The sequence below is a fragment of the Seriola lalandi genome, unplaced genomic scaffold (genome assembly GCF_002814215.2).
Source record: "Seriola lalandi dorsalis isolate HSWRI2012SDOR001 ecotype SW California unplaced genomic scaffold, Sedor1 jcf7180002054240, whole genome shotgun sequence".
NCBI classification, from domain to species: domain Eukaryota; kingdom Metazoa; phylum Chordata; class Actinopteri; order Carangiformes; family Carangidae; genus Seriola; species Seriola lalandi.
The window spans coordinates 736,517-754,139 of record NW_019524793.1 but is presented as its reverse complement, the minus strand read 5'-3'; the positions used below and the strand labels follow the sequence as shown (position 1 = coordinate 754,139).

The 17,623-nt window shown below is 40.5% G+C and overlaps 2 protein-coding genes across 2 annotated transcripts; one reads left to right on the top strand and one right to left on the bottom strand.

Moving 5' to 3' along the window:
* Positions 1–58: 58 nt before the first annotated feature.
* Positions 59–1,739, bottom strand: LOC111653709 (methyltransferase-like 26 B). Its single transcript, XM_023404371.2, has 7 exons — positions 1,569–1,739; positions 1,275–1,477; positions 884–1,046; positions 664–723; positions 481–548; positions 291–369; positions 59–208 (listed from the first exon to the last, which is right to left on the bottom strand). Exons 2-7 carry the CDS (start codon positions 1,472–1,474, stop codon positions 161–163), a joined length of 618 nt encoding a protein of 205 aa, XP_023260139.1. The 5' UTR covers positions 1,475–1,477; positions 1,569–1,739; the 3' UTR covers positions 59–160.
* Positions 1,740–2,409: 670 nt separating this feature from the next.
* Positions 2,410–5,459, top strand: mrpl12 (mitochondrial ribosomal protein L12). Its single transcript, XM_023404374.2, has 5 exons — positions 2,410–2,598; positions 3,560–3,758; positions 3,878–3,949; positions 4,213–4,350; positions 4,858–5,459. Exons 1-5 carry the CDS (start codon positions 2,540–2,542, stop codon positions 4,972–4,974), a joined length of 585 nt encoding a protein of 194 aa, XP_023260142.1. The 5' UTR covers positions 2,410–2,539; the 3' UTR covers positions 4,975–5,459.
* Positions 5,460–17,623: the final 12,164 nt, after the last annotated feature.

Genomic DNA, 17,623 nt, shown 5'->3' with positions numbered 1-17,623 from the left:
TTGCCTTTGTTTTTTCTTTTTTCCCTTCAATAGAATTTGAAAAGAAAGACATGCAGTATATGGTTTGACAACCTTTATGGAAATTTAGTGTTTCATTTAAATTGGGCTTTACAGTACAAATAAGAACATTTTTAAAACTCAGTTGCGCAGTTTGGCATTTTTAAAGTTTTCTGAAGATGAGGCATTTGTAGTATTCTTCCATCTCAACCTGAAAATGAAACATTACAGGTGTCAAAGCTATAATATAGTTATTACCAAGTAGTTACCCCAAACTACAGTATGTGACTCACTATCCTCTCCATACGCATCCCGTTCCCATAGGCCAGCTGCCTCAGTACATCCATGTCTGGGAGACCCCACTCAGGATTCCTGTGTAAGACATGGACAAGTCAGTCTCTTTACATCATACCAGCAGAACCACCAACAAACTGATGTCATGTAGTAGTATGTTACTATAGTAAAAAATAGAAACTCACTCACAAGTTTCGAAGCTCTGCGTCCAGTTGTTCATTACAACTTGGTGTAATGGTGCCATTGATAGCATACACCTGAAACATATTAAAGAGAAATCTTAACAGGCTGTTTTTAAAGCCAGTGTTGCCATTTGTTACATCTTCACAATGACATGATGCTAATAAACTCAAAACTACTGTTGTCACATACCCCATATGTTATCAAAAGACCATTTTGTCGGAGCATCTGACCCGCTCCATTGAAAACACCCTTAGAAAATTAGCAACACAAAAAAAAAAAAAAAGAGAACCAGATATCAGCTCATTGGAAGAATTTTGAGATTCTGTTTCATAAATGAACCAATGCAGCACAGCATCATTATTTTTCTGAGCCTATTAGCTCAACATTGTTTTTAGTTGACTAGGCCCACCTGTGCTGTTTTGAAGGAGCTGTACTGCAGTAAGTTAATAGCAATAATAACATCACACGAGTTGCGAGGAAGGCCTGCCCATTTCTCCCACGTTTCACTGGCATCCAGGTGGATAGGTTGCAGTATTGTTTTTGCATGGGTTGCAGCAATGTATGCCTTGATACTGTAAACAGGTCATGCAGACTTAATGTTACTTTTTTTTTTTTTTTTTTTCAAATTCTCATAAAACTCTTTTGCATCCATATATTACTGTATGAAGTGTTGCCAGTGAAGCTAACTGTAACACAGTTGACAGTGTCACTACTCTAGCCAGTCATTTGGATCATTAACAGATTGTTGAATGTGTCTGATGCATATAACTACTGTAAGCTTTTCTCTACAAGACACAAACCTGTCCCGAGACTCCTCTTTGATGTCCGATGGTTGCCAGGTGACAAAGGGCATCTTCTGGGCAAAGCGTATTACATGCTGCCCGGTTCCAGAGCCCAGCTCTAAGGCAAACAGCTGCCTGTGGGACTGGTCCTCCAACACATCTTCAAGCACTGAACACAGATCCTGCCAGTTCCTCTCTGCCTGAGGAGACAGCAGCATGGTCTGAGGGAAAGAAGCAGAAGGACATGTCACTCTGTTATGTTGTGCTGACATGCCTATGCATTGATTTTCTCTCTCAGAGGATCCCTCTTACCTTTACTTGTGCTGCTTGACAAACTAGCTGGGAAATGGCATATTGGTGGAGGCTGGGTGTGGTGGATGACTGTAACAGCAGATGGTTGCAGAGATTACCCGGTTAAGAGGATTCCGTCTGTGCTTCTCCCTCGTGTCCAGCACTGGTAGGGTACAGGTAGGACACAGGGAAACAGACAAACAGACAGAGATCAGTTCTGTGACTGTGAGTAGTAATGTAATAATGCCAAAGTGGGTATGGAGAATGGACAGGTAGAAAAAAGTGATGATGATGAATCACAGTGATTTTGTAAAAGGGAAAAGAATTTTATTCACTTCTAGGCTTTTTAATTGAACACGAAGATAATTTGTTGTCATACATATCAAATATCCAGGACACTGGATGCTATGCATGACCAGAGTTAATCAAATTCCCAATGGTAAATAATTGTACCATATAATAAATAATGTGTCTGATAAATAAAGTTGCAAAGAATGTATACTTCTCTATATTTAGCCCAAAAACCTTTATTAAAAAGTTTATATTTAAGGAATAATAGTATAATCCGTAATAACATTTCTATTCATGTCAATATGAAGACATGACTGACCACACTTCATCTTTTGATTATTTGTGTTTTATTTGTTCTCTGTGCAATGAGACCTTTTTCCTATGTTTTAAGACAAACGCTTTGAGGAAATGCTCATATTTAATGCGTTTGCTGCTAATTATTTTCACTACATATCGTGTGTAATTTGGCTTTATGCGTACATATGTAACTATCAGAAGTATCTCTCATTTTCATTTATTTATTTATTTTGCATGTCCCTTACGGGCGCCCATAGCTTCTCTAACAGTTCACGCACGGCATTGTGGGTAGGTCAGGCGCCATGTGCTTTTGAGGCAGAGGGGCTGGAAGGAGACCTGGTTGCGACAAACTTAGCTCGTTTTTAGAGGGACACCGGGACAAACGGCTCCAGTTTACGTTGAGCATGTACTGCACCAGACGCTGCCTCCGGACCGCGCTGCGGGCTGCGGCGACCACACACCGGTACGTAACGTCCTCTGAGCGTGCATCAGTCAGTCATGTAACACCGGGGAAGCGGTAAAGGTGCATCAGCGTTCCGACTGTCTGCTTCTTCAAGGGCAGACAGCTGCTGACTGCCACGGGTGGTTTTGGTTGTTAACCCTGCGTTTGGCTGGGTAGCTTGTGTGAATACAGAGGGTGTATTTTTTGTATGCAGTTAAAAAATAACCTTCGCGTTTTACGGTTGTGTGTTCTGGGGTTAGCTAGCGTTAGCCCGGTAACTGCACCCGGTGGTTAATGCTGCTTCTCAGGTTTAAAGTTCAACACCATGAGCCAGTGATCGCTGTCTTGTGGAACATCTTGTCCTCGTTCTTAGCTTTTTCATAAGAAAGATATTAATGGCAGTAGCTGTAAGATACCCCCCCCCTCCCCTCTTATTAAGCAGCTCTGCTTCTGACAGTCAAGGTCACATTCGAGTCACTGGAAATTCATGTTTTCACTCATTCATGTTATCAAATAACCGCGAGCTGCATCTCCTGCTTTGTTCGTGTACCGCTGTACACTGAGCAAAGTTGTTGCCACTAATAAGAAAACAGATTTCGATTACATTTGGACTGCACTAGATAAAAGGTGTGAATGCAATGTGATCCAGTTAGTTGAAGTTACCAGTCGTACATCATGAATGTATATGCACCCTTAAGTAAGTTTTGTAGTGCATGCGAGACACCTCCCAAATATTTGAATGCCAGACAAGGATTGGAAGTCTGCACCCAAAGCAAAAACCTCTAATCTAACTGTAAGGCTGAGAACTATGTGTCACAATCTCATAAAATCCTGATCAGTTAGGATGTATTCTGATGTGCCAGATATAAATTGCAGATGTTCTCACACTCTGGATATATCTCGATGCACATTGTCCTGTATCCTGGCCTTTTAAGGACCGGACACAGTTAGTTCTTTGGCTAATCCATTTCCCCATTTTCAGGCAACAGCTTCAGCGGCAGACACCAGCCCTGTGTGCCCTCAGACTTCTGAAGACCAGTCCAGCCATCCAGTCAGATGCCATTGCCACCCCTCCATTAGATGGAGTACCCAAACAGTATTCCCCCAAAATCCAGCAGCTGGTCAATGACATAGCCAGCCTCACTTTGTTAGAGGTGTCAGACCTGAATGAGCTCCTCAAGGTTTGTGCAAAACTTGAAACACTGAGTTCAACCACAGTATGCCTTGTCATAGATTTTTGTGATCAAACTGTTTTGTCATGTTGAGTGATTATATCTTTTATTTATTTTTTTGGTCATAGAAAACTCTGAACATTCAGGATGTTGGAATGATGCCGATGGGGGCAATGGCATCAGCTGTACCTGCAGCTCAGGTGAGAATTATTCCACAGAGGATGGAAAATATAACAGGAACAGGTTACAAATAAAACTTCATCTTTTACAAAACTACCATAAGTTACAAATTTAAAAAAAAAAAAAAAAAAAAAAAGACTAAAGTTAAATCAGTGCTTCTCTGATAATCATCATTTTCATGTCAAGGTGTCAAAGCCTACTTAATGCATAGTAGCTAATAGTTACTATAGAGTATCCAAGTGCACAGATAAATATGCCAATTTTTTCCCCCATGTGAAACTAGGCCACAGAAGAGGAGGATGTACCAGTCAAGAAAGAGAAGACTCACTTCACAGTAAAACTAACAGAATTGAAGGCAGCAGAAAAAGTCAAACTTATAAAGGAAGTGAAGAACTGCATCCAAGGCTTGAATCTGGTGCAGGTAAGTCTCATCATTAGTGTTTAGTCCTGATCTGAGTTTTATTTCAAAGGTGCCCTGTAGTGGTTTTGATAACAAGTATTGCTAATGAGCAATGTTTTTTTTTTTGCAAACATGGATGTGAAGAATGCAGGTTTTAAATAATTGAAGAAGCAGCTTAGGATACACTCAATGCTCTGGTTTGAATGTTCACTGAAACATGCTGTTGCAGTTCATTTGTTGTTGCTGCTTCATAAATGACGACACTACACTGCGTTTTCCGAAGTTGGAACAGTTTCCACTGTTTTCTAACAAGTGTAATATGGTTTTAATGACAGCTGACATCCTGTATGCAGAGCATCATGGTTTACAATAAAAGGTTCAACTTTGAGCAGACTTACTATAACTAATATTAGTGCCTTTGAAAATGTCTCTGATCTGTTTCAGTAGCAGTGTTGCAGACTGACTCAGGACAGTACACCAGCTTCTGTAATGGAACTAAATGAAGTTTTTTTTTCTCTGTTCTTCTAGGCTAAGAAACTAGTGGAGTCGCTTCCCCAGGAAATCCGGGCTAATGTATCCAAAGAGGAGGCAGAGAAACTGAAAGCGGCTCTGGAGGCAGCAGGCGGCACTGTGGTGTTAGAGTAGATCTCTCCTGCACACCTGTTCTCCACCATTTTGCTGCTCATGCACTTCGTCCTTCATTCTGTTATTTCATTTTTTTTACATGATAAAGAAGAGAGGATACTGGGAGAAAAGGAAAGAAATGCCTTCTGACATGAATACTGTCTCTTAACAGCGTCAGGTGGGCGGTACAACTCTGACTGAACTTTCCAGGCACACAGCCTCCACAAACGGCCGCCCAGCTGTTTGCTTGTCCATGTGTCTGTCTGATACTTGTGTAGCAAACAAGCTACAGAAATACTGGCCTGTGTGCCAAGTAACTCAGTTGATCATTCTGTGTGCGTGTGTTTAACTTTTCACAGAAGGAAAGATTATGCTGTAGGGACATGGTCACCATTCCCTATGTTGACGAACACCAGATACTGTATCTAGTTGAGGGGATGGCAGGGCTAAGTCCTTACATTGCTCATAGCATTGTTAATAATGTGATTAAAGTTGAGATCTCCATATTTTCCTTCTCTTATGTGTTCTTATATTGATCTTGTGGTTGATTTTATGCAAAATGTTGGATATACAAACTTTGAAACTGATAAGAATGAAACTGAAAGATTCATGTAGTGTGTGTTGTGTTGCTTTAAAGACACTGTGCATGTTGTAACTGTTTAAGGAAGAAGTGAATATTCTTATCCACAGTAGATCACATCCTCTACTGCTGCTGAGTACTAAAGTTAGCAAGATCTTTTATTCACCTCAGACAGGAGGAGAGTGGCTGTTTACACATTTTGTTACTGTTTAAACTTGAAGGTTATAATTTTTTTTTTTTTTTTTTTTAAATACCTTAATCATCTATCAAAAATCTTAAGATCATAATTATGCCAATATATATATATTATTTCTATACATATATATTTTATCGTTTGTGCATGCCATTTATAGGTAAACTAAAATGTAAAACCAATAGTTTTACAGTATACAGTAAAGAAATACAAATTTGAAGTGATCCCTGTTTATCTCAAGCCCATTACATTATACAATTATAGTCAGTTAATATTTTGAAGGCAGGGTGGCTGCACAGGAAGCTCCAGTTTTTATTCTAACTAAAACTTTATGTGTGTGTGTATATATATATGGATATATGTATACACACACACACACACACACACACACACACACACACACACACACACACACACACACACACACACACACACACACACACACACACACACACACACACACACACACACGTGAGTGTATATATATGTTAACACCGCCTGGTGGAAATCTTAAGTCACTGACGTCAACAGGATAAAAGATCCGGATTTATTTTAATTTGAACTCTGTGCCTTTTGACTTGAAGCTGCCACTGATTGTGGCCTGCCACCAGGTGGTGTCTGTAGTCTGTATTTAAAGCTGTTTGACACTTGCTTTAAATTTGCCTTGAAAAAGACAAAAGCGTGATTGAAATGTTCAGATAAAGTCTTAGTGTTCAGTCATCATCTCCTCAAAATAATCGCCCTGTCATGACCAGGATCTCATCCTGATCCGGCCATATCAGGCAATTCATTACTTGTATTTTTTTCAAATGCTGTTTCAGTAGATCAGGAGGTCACAGGGGAAATCTGTGGCCTATGGTGTATTCATTGGGGTGAGAGACATTTATAAAGTCCTGCATGCTTTCACTCTTTGCGTTTGCTGCGGCATGAGTAGGGGGTTGTGTTTCCTATTTTATTAAGTAGGCTAATAGGATTAAATACTTATTAGGTCTAAATAGACACCTTATGGGTTGCATTTCACGGGTGGCTATATGAGAATAGATTTAGAATAAACCCAGGGCTCATTTTACATGCGTTAAAAATAACTTATGCATTCATTCACCCACATAGATTACACCTATGTTTAGTGACAATGACGCAATCAGCTTATTTGTAGTGACACATAATGTTCCCTGTAGTACTCTTTAGAAGGTCAGCTCAAGGTGCAAAGCACCATCCAATGAGATAATTGGGACTGGTTGGAAACATTAAGTCCAAACAGTGTCTATTGTAAGCATTAGGCTGCTGTATTTATTTTGCTTTGAATAGATGTCGGTTAGGATTTTACTAAAGCAACAAAAATGTTTGTTAGAGGTTCTGTGCCTGCAAATGTCAGAAGATCACTAAAAGATTTTTAAAAAGCAGAGCATCACTCTCAGCATCCTACACACTGCCGTTCCCTTTCTGAGGCTACATTGCAGGATTTGCCTAAACCACAAGGCGCCTGAGAAAAGTGTAGGATGATGGATGGATGGGAGTGAGGAGGAGATGACTCCCAGCAAAACTCTCATGCTGAATTAATGTGTGGTACGTACATCAGTCAGTCAACTCCCTCGAGAGACCGTGGCAGCTGAACCCAGGAGAAGTTTCAGATCAATTCTGAGTGAGGCACTGGAAACCACACTGAGGAGCCCGTCGAGGTGCTTTGTCAAAAGGTTACCTACAAGGAGCAACAAATTCTGATATTAAAAAAACCATAGAAGACATGGAAAAAAAAATCTGTTAATGTGTCTGTTATGTGTCACATCTTGCAGCACAGAGAGTTTGCTCATGTCTCTGCTCTGACTTGGAGCAGGTGTCCAGCTGCTGTCAGCACACGTGGTGCAGTGACAGGCTGCACACTCATACCACTCATTTAAAATCATGTCTCAACTAGGAACCAAAACAGACACTTGTGCTACTAGAAGAAAAACATTAAAAAATGTACTTATAAACACCGGTATAGACTATGAAGACATTTTTGACCTTGTGACCATGAGACTGAAAGTTATATTGGGACAGCTGCATCTGTTCTTACTGACAAATATTTCGTTGAACTTTGTGACCTCTGATCTGTGTTGGTTGAATAATGGGATGCTGGCATACTACATTCACACAATTATAGCAGCCGTCAAGCTGACGTACTATTTTTCCATTGGTCGCTTCCTCCCACAAACCAGCTGCACCCCCTTTCTTGGCACAGAAACATGGAGTATTATGCTGATTATGAGAAACAAAGAGGCAGATTTACATTTGACAATTTTTGCATTTAAGAGGAACAGTGGCCACCCATCACCAGCAGCACCGAGGGAAAAGGATGAAAAGAGCAGCCGCGGACAAAGCGTCCCAGAGACCCTTGAGAAGCCGACACTTTGCCTTTTCACACTGACTTTGTTTCACCAACAATGTGCATTTCTTGTTGGTGCAGCTGCTTGTTTAACACCCCCTCTGGATTTAATTATGGTAAAAGATAAAGCTAATTTATTGAATTATTTTTTAATTTAACCAATAGTGGAGCACAATTTTTCTTTTAGCAAATTAGGAAAATGATCCACTTAGGCCCCATTGATCCGTGCTTTTCGCATATGCCTCTGGATTACATTGAGGAAAAAGTTAATAAAATTATTTTCTTTGAAGTTTTATTATCCTCTCTTTTCCTGATGGTACTGGCTTTTGGAACAGCTTGCTGTGTTACGGCAATTATTTATCTCTTAAAATTTCAATAAGGTGACTAGTCATCCTGGCAGTGATGTCCCTGAATTTCATTTCATTATGACAATCAATACGCTTGTTTGGATGCTTTAAAGTTCATAAAATGACAGAGCCATTTTTTTGCACAGGTCCACTGGTTCAATTTTGTATTCTCTACTGATATAACCCAGCTACTGAATTGATTTCCTTTATTTCAGCTCTCTGACTGTGGGTTTGTGGTGATGTTTAAAATAGGCTGCTGACATTGCTACGTGGTACACACGTACACACACGTACACACACGAGACTGTCAGGGACAAGATGAACATGAGGAACAAAGGACTCATCTCTTTCTTCCAGAGGCTCTTGTCCTTTTCCTTGTCCTTAACCTGGTGAATGTCCAGCGAGTTTAGTCTAGATATTAGATTGAGATTTTTAGATATTTTCATTTGTGCTTTTTAAAATGGTTTACATGATACTTGACTCTTTTGTACCTCACATTATTAATGTAGAATTCTAAAGGGTTGTACTTGTTTACCAAAAAATCAAAACCTGCAGTTTACGCTTATAGCAGGGCTATTTACTGTATTGCTGCTGGGGTGCACACAGTCGTCTGCTGTGGAAAGCTTAAATCTGCCTTAAACACTGATGTAAAATCTGCTTTTTTGGTAGTGAAATCATAAATAAATAAGACTGTTGTAACCCTGCTGAAAAAGTAATTCCCTCTCTTTTTAATTTCTTTGGCAGACCAAATCGTGCTGGCAAGTTATAGTACAATGTAAAATTTATGATTGAGACACAGATTTAGATTTCACTCCACGAGCCAAAGACGGCAGGCATATACATTTTTATGCACACCATTCAAGTTTGATGGACCAATTTTCAGTGAATTCAAACGCAAGATAATCATCATGAGGATTACTCATCCTGACAATCTTTTATCTCTCATCACGCCAAGAGCTTAGGAGGAAGTAAGCATATTTGAAAAAATGGGAACACATCCTCTCACCACACTGACATGTTTTTCCTTCCACTTATGCTCATGTCCTAGACGGACTGCTACATGCTTGAAGCGGACGGTAAGATTCATAAATGACTGCTTCATATTAAAGCTTAGGTCGGTTTCTTTCATACGTTCGATTACATAGGAAATTCACCCACAATGATGAAAATCTTTAAAATGCACTTCAGGTTTAAAATTTGATCAATTTATTACAAATACAAAAAGTGAGAAAGTGTGAAAAGTGAACACGTTTTTCTGTCAGTGTGCAGACAACTTTTACTACCTGACAACCCTAAATTCAACAGCACTAACCTTTGCCCATGTCTTCCTTGACATATTCTCTACTCTGCTGTTTGTTTTGTAGAGTGAATGAGGAAACTGTTCTCTGGTGCTACAATGGCTTCTACTAGAGTTGCATTGGTCTGTCGGACAGGTGAAGACCTCGTTACGTGACAAAATGCTCCTGTACTGTTTTGTGGTCTGTGTGCATTTTGTCCCTGCAGCTTTTCTTGTTGTGACCAGTCCAAACAGTTGGTTCTGGGTACTTGTTATCTGACTGACAACGTCCTCACTCACCTCCTGGCCAGCGTGTTTGCAGTAAGTGACTCACCTCTGTCACTTTTCCAAAATAAGACATCTTTTCTCCTATGAGCCGGTGCCACAATCCTATGCCAACCACTTTTATATACACTACATAGTGTCATGTGATTCCTCTGCACACTCTGCATCTACCTTTTGCTGGGCAGCAAGGTTGGAGTAACTTGGGGAATCTCACTTCTCATCACTCTGACATGTATGGTTTATTCATGGTCTGTGGGGAGAATTACACTGCTTGACATGTCTTTAGTTTTTATTTTTGTCTCCTTGTTACAGTGTGTGTTTCACTGTCCAACAGAAACAGCAAAGCTGTTGGACGTCACCTTCACTGTTAAAACATGAAGACCTGATGCTTCACACGGCTCCTTCCAGTCAAAACCTTGAGTCATTATACTTTTCTTGTGTAAATGTTGCTGTATCTTTAAACTCCTGTCCAGGGTCTTGTCCATGGAGCTAACAGGCTCATCACACACACAGTTTCCACCTTCATATTCCTCTAACAGCCGAGGCAGCATTTTGGAGCAGTGGTCAAAACCTGAGTGTGATAGGAAGTGAGTTTTTGATGTAGACAAGGTGAATCCTGATAGTTTCAGTTGTCCTGCATGTTGGAAAGCTTCATTATCAACGTACTTAAAAGAGTCCACTAGATAATCCATTTCATGCTAAACATTCTTCTTCCATAGCACAAATGAAAGTGACTCATGAATTTCAAAGCTCCAGATAAACCTCTGTGTGTGTGTGTGTGTGTGTGTGTGTGTGTGTGTGTGTGTGTGTGTATATATATATATTTTCTGTGTCTGTCTCCCACAGTATTATAAACACAAATGACTTTAATTATTCATTATTGTGGCACAATACCTGTCATGAGCTATGCCACGATGTATTTGACCTACGGGATATCACCAAAAATAAGCTTAATAAACTTGTAACCAGTGTTCTGTGAAAATAGAAACTGTCTTTAAAATTAAATTGGCAAATCTTGAATCAGGTAATTAAGATTTTTAATACTAGGCCTTCTTTGCCCTCTGGGGGACAGTGTTACACTGAAAAATGGTTCAGTATATTTATAAGTATTGTGTATTTGTTTGTATTGATACATAATTTTAACATATTTGTGCCAGACCAGACAGTTTGATACCAAAATAATATTATATAGTTTTATAGTGTGGAATTTGTTGTGTAAAAGTATTTTCTTAATTTTTTTTATTCCTCATTTTACTTTTTTTTTTTTTTTTTTTTTTTTAAACACAGTGATGCACAATCCATCATTCTCAGCCTCAAAAGACACCTGATATTTTTCCATGTCCAATGGTTTACCTACTGTCTATATCGATGTCAGCTTTTGAGTGATGAGAGCTGCCTTCAGGGTTTGGATGCTCTGTCTGTGATGTAAAAGTAAAGAAAAACAGACAGATCAACTTTCTTACTGTAGTCCAGCGTGTTGAATGACAGATATCAACTAGAGATTAATGTGTGTGGGTAAGAATATATGTAAATCAGCTGTTTTGATAGATAATATGACTTTGTTGGCTACAGCGCGGGACTCTCACGTTGCCTTTCGTTGATGGACAGGTTACATAACCCTGTTAAACCTGCGCAAAAAGTCATCTAATGGCGAGCCTGTTATCACCAGCGGTTGTCATGGAGCTCACCGAGAGAGCAGCATGATGACACAGGTGGGTAATGACAGATAATGTACCATATAAGAACCATACCTCTGCGTCCGCCTCCTTCTTTTTCAGTGTATGTCCTGTTTTACTCTGTAGTGAAGTACAGAGGTTTGTGTTTGTAGTTTCCACTCCATCAGGCACTCTATCACTGGTAGAACACAGACTGACCACTGTGCTGGAAAACATCCATTGGGGATATAGTTAATGATGTTAATGATGCACGAACACACGCACTCGCACGCACGCATGCACACACAAAGGCATAAAAACATCCCGTCTTTCTCGTATTCCTGTGTCTATCTTTGTGGGAAAGAGGAGCAAGAAACCTCAAACTTTGGTTTGAAGCTGAGAACTGACAGACTGAATATCTTGGAACAGTCCTGACAACAGAAACAGAATTTGAGATGTCAAAAAAGGAATAATTCTTACACCAGATGTTGTGGTTTCATAGCTTAAGAAATAGAAAAAATAATTTATATGTTTGATTTTTACCTGATGCTCACTGTGTATATGAGCACGCTTTGTGGTTCTTTTTATGTCAACCCAGTCATCCCCTTGAAGTCGTCTGAAAGCGTTTCAGTCTCTGTGAAGGTCTTATCAAGTGGAGCACATTTCCCTCTCACAGAGAAACATGGTCTGTGCAAATACAAGACGAGAGAGTGTTGATAACTGTTTGATGAAAAACATGCAAAGGACAAGCATTCAATTTCATGGTGTGGAGACGGCAGCATTAACAATGTTTCTGTTCCACCATTACAATAGTAAACACTGATAACATACTTGCCTCTTAATGGAAAGTTAACACGAAAATAACTTCTGATTATTGTATGTGACAGGATTAATCCGTTAAATTGAGCCTAGCTGTATGGCTTTCATGGTTTTACTGTTACTTGCCTGGCTGAACTAAATTAGAAACAAAGCTAAAATATTGAAGATGTTAATTTTCTTCCTTGAATCCGGCTTAGGTAAGGTAATGTAATCCGCATCCTTAAGCAGATTTTGATAGAAGTGTGCAGCCCAGGGTGAATGAACATATTGTATCATATATAAGGAATATATAGATGGCCATTCTCCAACATTGAGAAACCAATGTTTACTTGTGACAGTGACTCTGTAAACGTTTGTTAAATATTATATCGAAACTAATCCTCATGTTTAAAACCTTCTGGGTCATAATAAATCCCCTATCCCACACCATGGGCATACAGCTGTTAACAATTTAATGCAATAAAGATTAATTTAATTGCAATACATTTCCACATTCTCATGTTTGTGATAAGAGCCAGTGGGACGACAAACATCCCAGTGATTCATGTTGCTATAATTTAATTTACTGAAGTGGACATTTGCATGGAGTAATGTACCTGACTACATTTTCAGCTACACAGAATGATGCTATTTTCAGGCAGGTTGGTGTAAAGATGGTTGAACATTCCTGCTGGCGTCTCTGCTGCATCATTTTATTGTGGGGCAATCATGAGCAACGTCTACCTGCCACTTCCTGCAGCCAGCCGAGGAAATCTCTTCTCCTCTCATTCTTTCATCTGCACTGCTGTCACTTCACTGATCACCTCTGGAGCACCTGGCTTAACCATGAAACCTCTTCAGTTTTCCTTTAGGACCTAAGATGCTGCCTCTTATTCACAGGACAGGCGATAGTGCTTCGATCTCCATCTCTGCATTTAGATGCTTCTAGATTCATGGACTTGTAAAACGTACACCTGACCATTCGCTTAAGCCTCCAACTGAACAGCAACTGTCCAATTATAGCTTCGGAACTGGATTTCTATGCATTTTGAAGGGGCTTTTATGGGGCTGTAGTCAGGGCAATACTCCATATAGAGGGTTTAGATGGTGGTTTCTTTTTTTACTCTAAAACCAGAAAGACACGAGCTCAATTCATACTACAGGTTAAGGTAAAAAGCAACCACAACATCTATGGTGAATTTCCCCATGGTGTGAAAGCAGATGCTAGTTACAGAGGTGTAGTGTAGGTTAATGTCAGTGGCTCTGTCCTGCTCAAATATGGGCACTTTGTCATTCCAGTAACTCTAGTCAAAACTAAATAGCATTTACCAAAAACACTGTGTGGTCCTCAAAATAAAAGCCCTTTCACTTGTAGTGTTAAAATTGAAACATACTTGCAACCACAACCGATAAAGCACATTTCTAACCTCTCTCTTGCTTGGTCAAGTATGTCAGTTTACACAGCATCCGATGTTATATTTTCCCTATCAGACTTATAACTCTTGCACTTACTAATTTGACTTGCTGACCTTTTGTCTTGGACATTTAGCATTAAGCCTCAATTATACTCCCTTGAAATTATTATACTACTTTCTACTCTGCTTAGAGGACGTGTGCTAACTTGGATGTTCACAACCTATGGTCAGAACAAAGTGGAGGGTACATTGACATCCTCACAGAGCCTCGTGTCGACCCTCTGATGACAAAATTTACTGCGGAAAACTTCATAGCCTCAGCCTTTAGCACGATGTCATGTAGGTGGCTAAGATTCCTTTTAAGACAAGTCAGCTGGAAGCAGTTTGCCAGAGACAGTGTTTCCAAAAAACTCATGCAGCTAATGTTAGCTTAATAGCTAGCTAGTTAAAGCTGATAAAACTTGGTAGCAACAGTTGTGGTACCAGCCAACAAAACCATTCGTCAAAGCTTGTCAGGGGGAGCAACAGTAACAAAGGTCAATTGAGGTGCACTCCCATTGTCACTTCTAGAGGCAAGAACTGGGCCAGCGTCCCATCATAACCATCTCCCTTATTACCCAAGTGTATCAACTGTCTTTGTGGCTAGAGATGATCTTTGTTTGCCTTTTTAATCTCCATCTCTGCAGGTGCTCCTCTGCCAGTTTGCGCAGACTTGATCTTGACAGGTTGTGCTGAAAACCGAAGGCTCTCAGGGTTTTACAGAGCGGGCGCTGCCATACCATTTACCCAAAGTGTTTTAAATGGGCTTTATAAGACCAAATGTGTGCAACAGAGGAGCCAAATCCATGAAATTATATTTAAACAGGAAAATAACCAAATTTGCAGTTCCCAGGTTTTCAATTGACAATATCAATATGCCTCTCTTCCTCTCTCTTGAGGTATTTTGTTGCCTGTTTCTCACTGGGTGGCAACAGGGCCAATCTCCTTGGTCTGGACCAAAGACATAGCTGAGGGAATGAGCGATGGTTTCACATAATGGAAAAGTTTGTGGGATGGAGAGTGGGAGCCAGGCTTTTCCCTCGAGGTTTGACGGTGGATCTAAGCCTACATGCCTCATCCCCTCTGTGCTCCGGCCTCCAGCCCTTTGCAGGCAGCCAGAACAGTGATCTTCACACAAACAAGAGCTAAAGCCAAGGGGGAGGATGTCACAAAGACATTATATAAGGATGATAGTGAGTCTTGTGACTGGCAGACCGTAGCATCAGCTGTTTTTTGTCCTGCTACACATCAGTGGCTTTTTTTATATGAATCTGAGCACAGTGTGTGTTATGCAGTTATTGTATATATAAATACTATTCTTTTTTTTTCTTTTTTTTAAGAATTTTTTGGGCTTTTTGTGCCTTTAATTGTCCATTAAAGGACAGTAGAGAGACAGGAAATGGGGAGGCAGAGAGAGGGGGAATGACACGCAGGAAAGGGCCGTCCAATGCGGGATGACTGTGGCCCCTATATATGGGGCGCCTGCGTAACCCACTGCGCTACGCGACGCCCCATACTATTCTTTAAACCAGGATTTGGTCCAGACTTTGCATTTATCTCTGTGTTATCTATTTAAAAAACATTTTCTCTAATTATGAGCAGAGGTAACAAGCTCTTTCAAACTGACAGCAAAATTATAGTGGAAACACGGGGCCAGCTGAACAGAGAGCAAAACAAGAGGCTGCTGCTTGTTGCTACAGCTGCTAATGATAATGATTAAGATTTTAAAAAAAGAAAAAGAAAAAAAAGCAGGTTTTGCTCTCAGTGAAAACTCTGAATTAAACAAATCATAGGAGAGGAACACTTGGACCATTAGTCGGGGACATTAGGAATGAAAAATAGTTTTGTATATGCTAAGAAAGGATATTAGCCCACCGTGGTTCTGTCATCCAGCCTCCTTAGAAAGGTCAGACATAACTCCGCCATCCAAAATAACAACAGCCGCAGTGATGGAGACATGTTGTGTCATATCCAAATGTTCAAGGTCCACTTTCCCTGTCAGGGCAATTTAGTTTTTGCTTTAATTTCAGTCCATTTTGGCCTGAGCAGCAGGAAGTGAAGTTACAAAACAAAAATAATGGCTGGACTGTGTGGGTTTGCATTTGTCACAATGTGTAATAACATCAGTGGACATACAGAAGCTATTAGTGGTCCAAGGCAATCGTAATGCTTATCACCCTGATATAGCCAGACACTGAGTCACTACTACTGAACCCTGTTACCTTTGGCTTTCCCATAATAGAGGCACGAATGCGACAATAGGGAGTGAAAAGAGCTGGGTGGAGAATCAAATCTAATGATGTAATTCACTTGTTTTGCTCTAAATTTCACTTGAGGTTGCACTGAAGTTTATGGAAAATCTGCAACTGAGTTCACTCATGCAGATCTGCAGCTCCTCTGAAGGAGGTCACTGCTGGAGGTTTATCTTGTACATTTTTATTCTCTCGTTTTTTCCTCGGGGGATGCCATTATGTAAAGATTCACATTAAAGCTCCAACATATCATAAATTTCCTCAGCTGTCTTGAAAAGGCAGTATGCATGATAATTACCTGAAAATCACAATACACTAAACTCACCAGCCACTTTATTAGGTACACCTTGCAAGTACCGGGTTGGACCCCATTTTGCCTTCAGAACTGCCTTAATTACTCAGAAGTTTTGGTCCATATTCACATGATAGCATCACGCAGTTGCTGCAGATTTGTGCTAGAAAACATCCATGCTAGAAATCTCCCGTTCCAACACATCCCAAAGGTGCTCTGTTGGATTGAGACCTGGTGACTGTGGACGCCATTTCAGAACAATGAACTCATTGTCATGTTCAAGAAACCAGTTTGAGATGATTTGAGCTTTGTGACATGGCGCGTTATCAAGCTGGAAGACGCCACCGAAAGATGGGTACACTGGGGTCATAAAGGGATGTACATGGGCAGCAACAATACTCAGGCAGGCTGTGGCGTTTAAATGATGCTCAATTGGTACTAAGGGGCCCAAAGTGTGCCAAGAAAATATCCCCCACACCATTACACCACCAGCACCAGCCTGAACCGTTGATACAAGGCAGGATGGATCCATGCTTTCATGTTGTTTGCACCAAATTCTGACCCTACCCTCCGACCCTACCAATGTCGCAGCAGAAATCGAGACTCATCAGACCAGGCAACGTTTTTCCAATCTTCTATTGCCCAATTTTGGTGAGACGGGGTGAATTGTAGCCTCAGTTTCCTGTTGTTAGCTGACAGGAGTGGCACCCGGTGTGGCCTCCTGCTGCTGTAGCCTATCTGCTGTTGTGCATTCAAAGATGCTCTTCTGCATTACTCGGTTGTAATGAGTGGTTATTTGAGTTACTGTTGCCTTTCTATCAGCTCGAACAAGCCATTCTCCTCTGACCTCTGGCATCAACAAGGCATTTTCGTCCAGAGAACTGCCGCTCACTGGATATTTTCTCTTTCTCAGACCAATCCTTTATAAACCCTAGAGGTGGCTGTGCGTGAAAATCCCAGTAGATCAGCAGTTTCTGAAATACTCAGACCAGCTCGTCTGGCACCAGCAACCAAGCCACGTTCAAAGCTCAGTTTGAACTTCAGCAGATCGTCTTGACCTTATCTACATGCCTAAATGCATTGAGATGCTGCTATGTGATTGGCCTATTAGATATTTGCGTGAATGAGCAGTTGAACAGGTGTACCTAATAAACTGGCCATTGAGTGTATGTT

What these genes read in the sequence shown, in the direction of transcription:
- LOC111653709 (XM_023404371.2), bottom strand. Translation starts at nt 1,474, where the DNA reads ATGCTGCTGTCTCCTCAGGCAGAGAGGAACTGGCAGGATCTGTGTTCA. An exon ending in AAAGAGGAGTCTCGGGACAG is followed by an intron (nt 1,047 to 1,274) that starts GTTTGTGTCTTG and finishes ACCTGTTTACAG; the next exon opens with TATCAAGGCATACATTGCTG. An exon ending in GGATGCGTATGGAGAGGATA is followed by an intron (nt 209 to 290) that starts GTGAGTCACATA and finishes TTTCATTTTCAG; the next exon opens with GTTGAGATGGAAGAATACTA.
- mrpl12 (XM_023404374.2), top strand. Translation starts at nt 2,540, where the DNA reads ATGTACTGCACCAGACGCTGCCTCCGGACCGCGCTGCGGGCTGCGGCG. An exon ending in GCTGCGGCGACCACACACCG is followed by an intron (nt 2,599 to 3,559) that starts GTACGTAACGTC and finishes CCCCATTTTCAG; the next exon opens with GCAACAGCTTCAGCGGCAGA. An exon ending in AAGGCTTGAATCTGGTGCAG is followed by an intron (nt 4,351 to 4,857) that starts GTAAGTCTCATC and finishes CTGTTCTTCTAG; the next exon opens with GCTAAGAAACTAGTGGAGTC.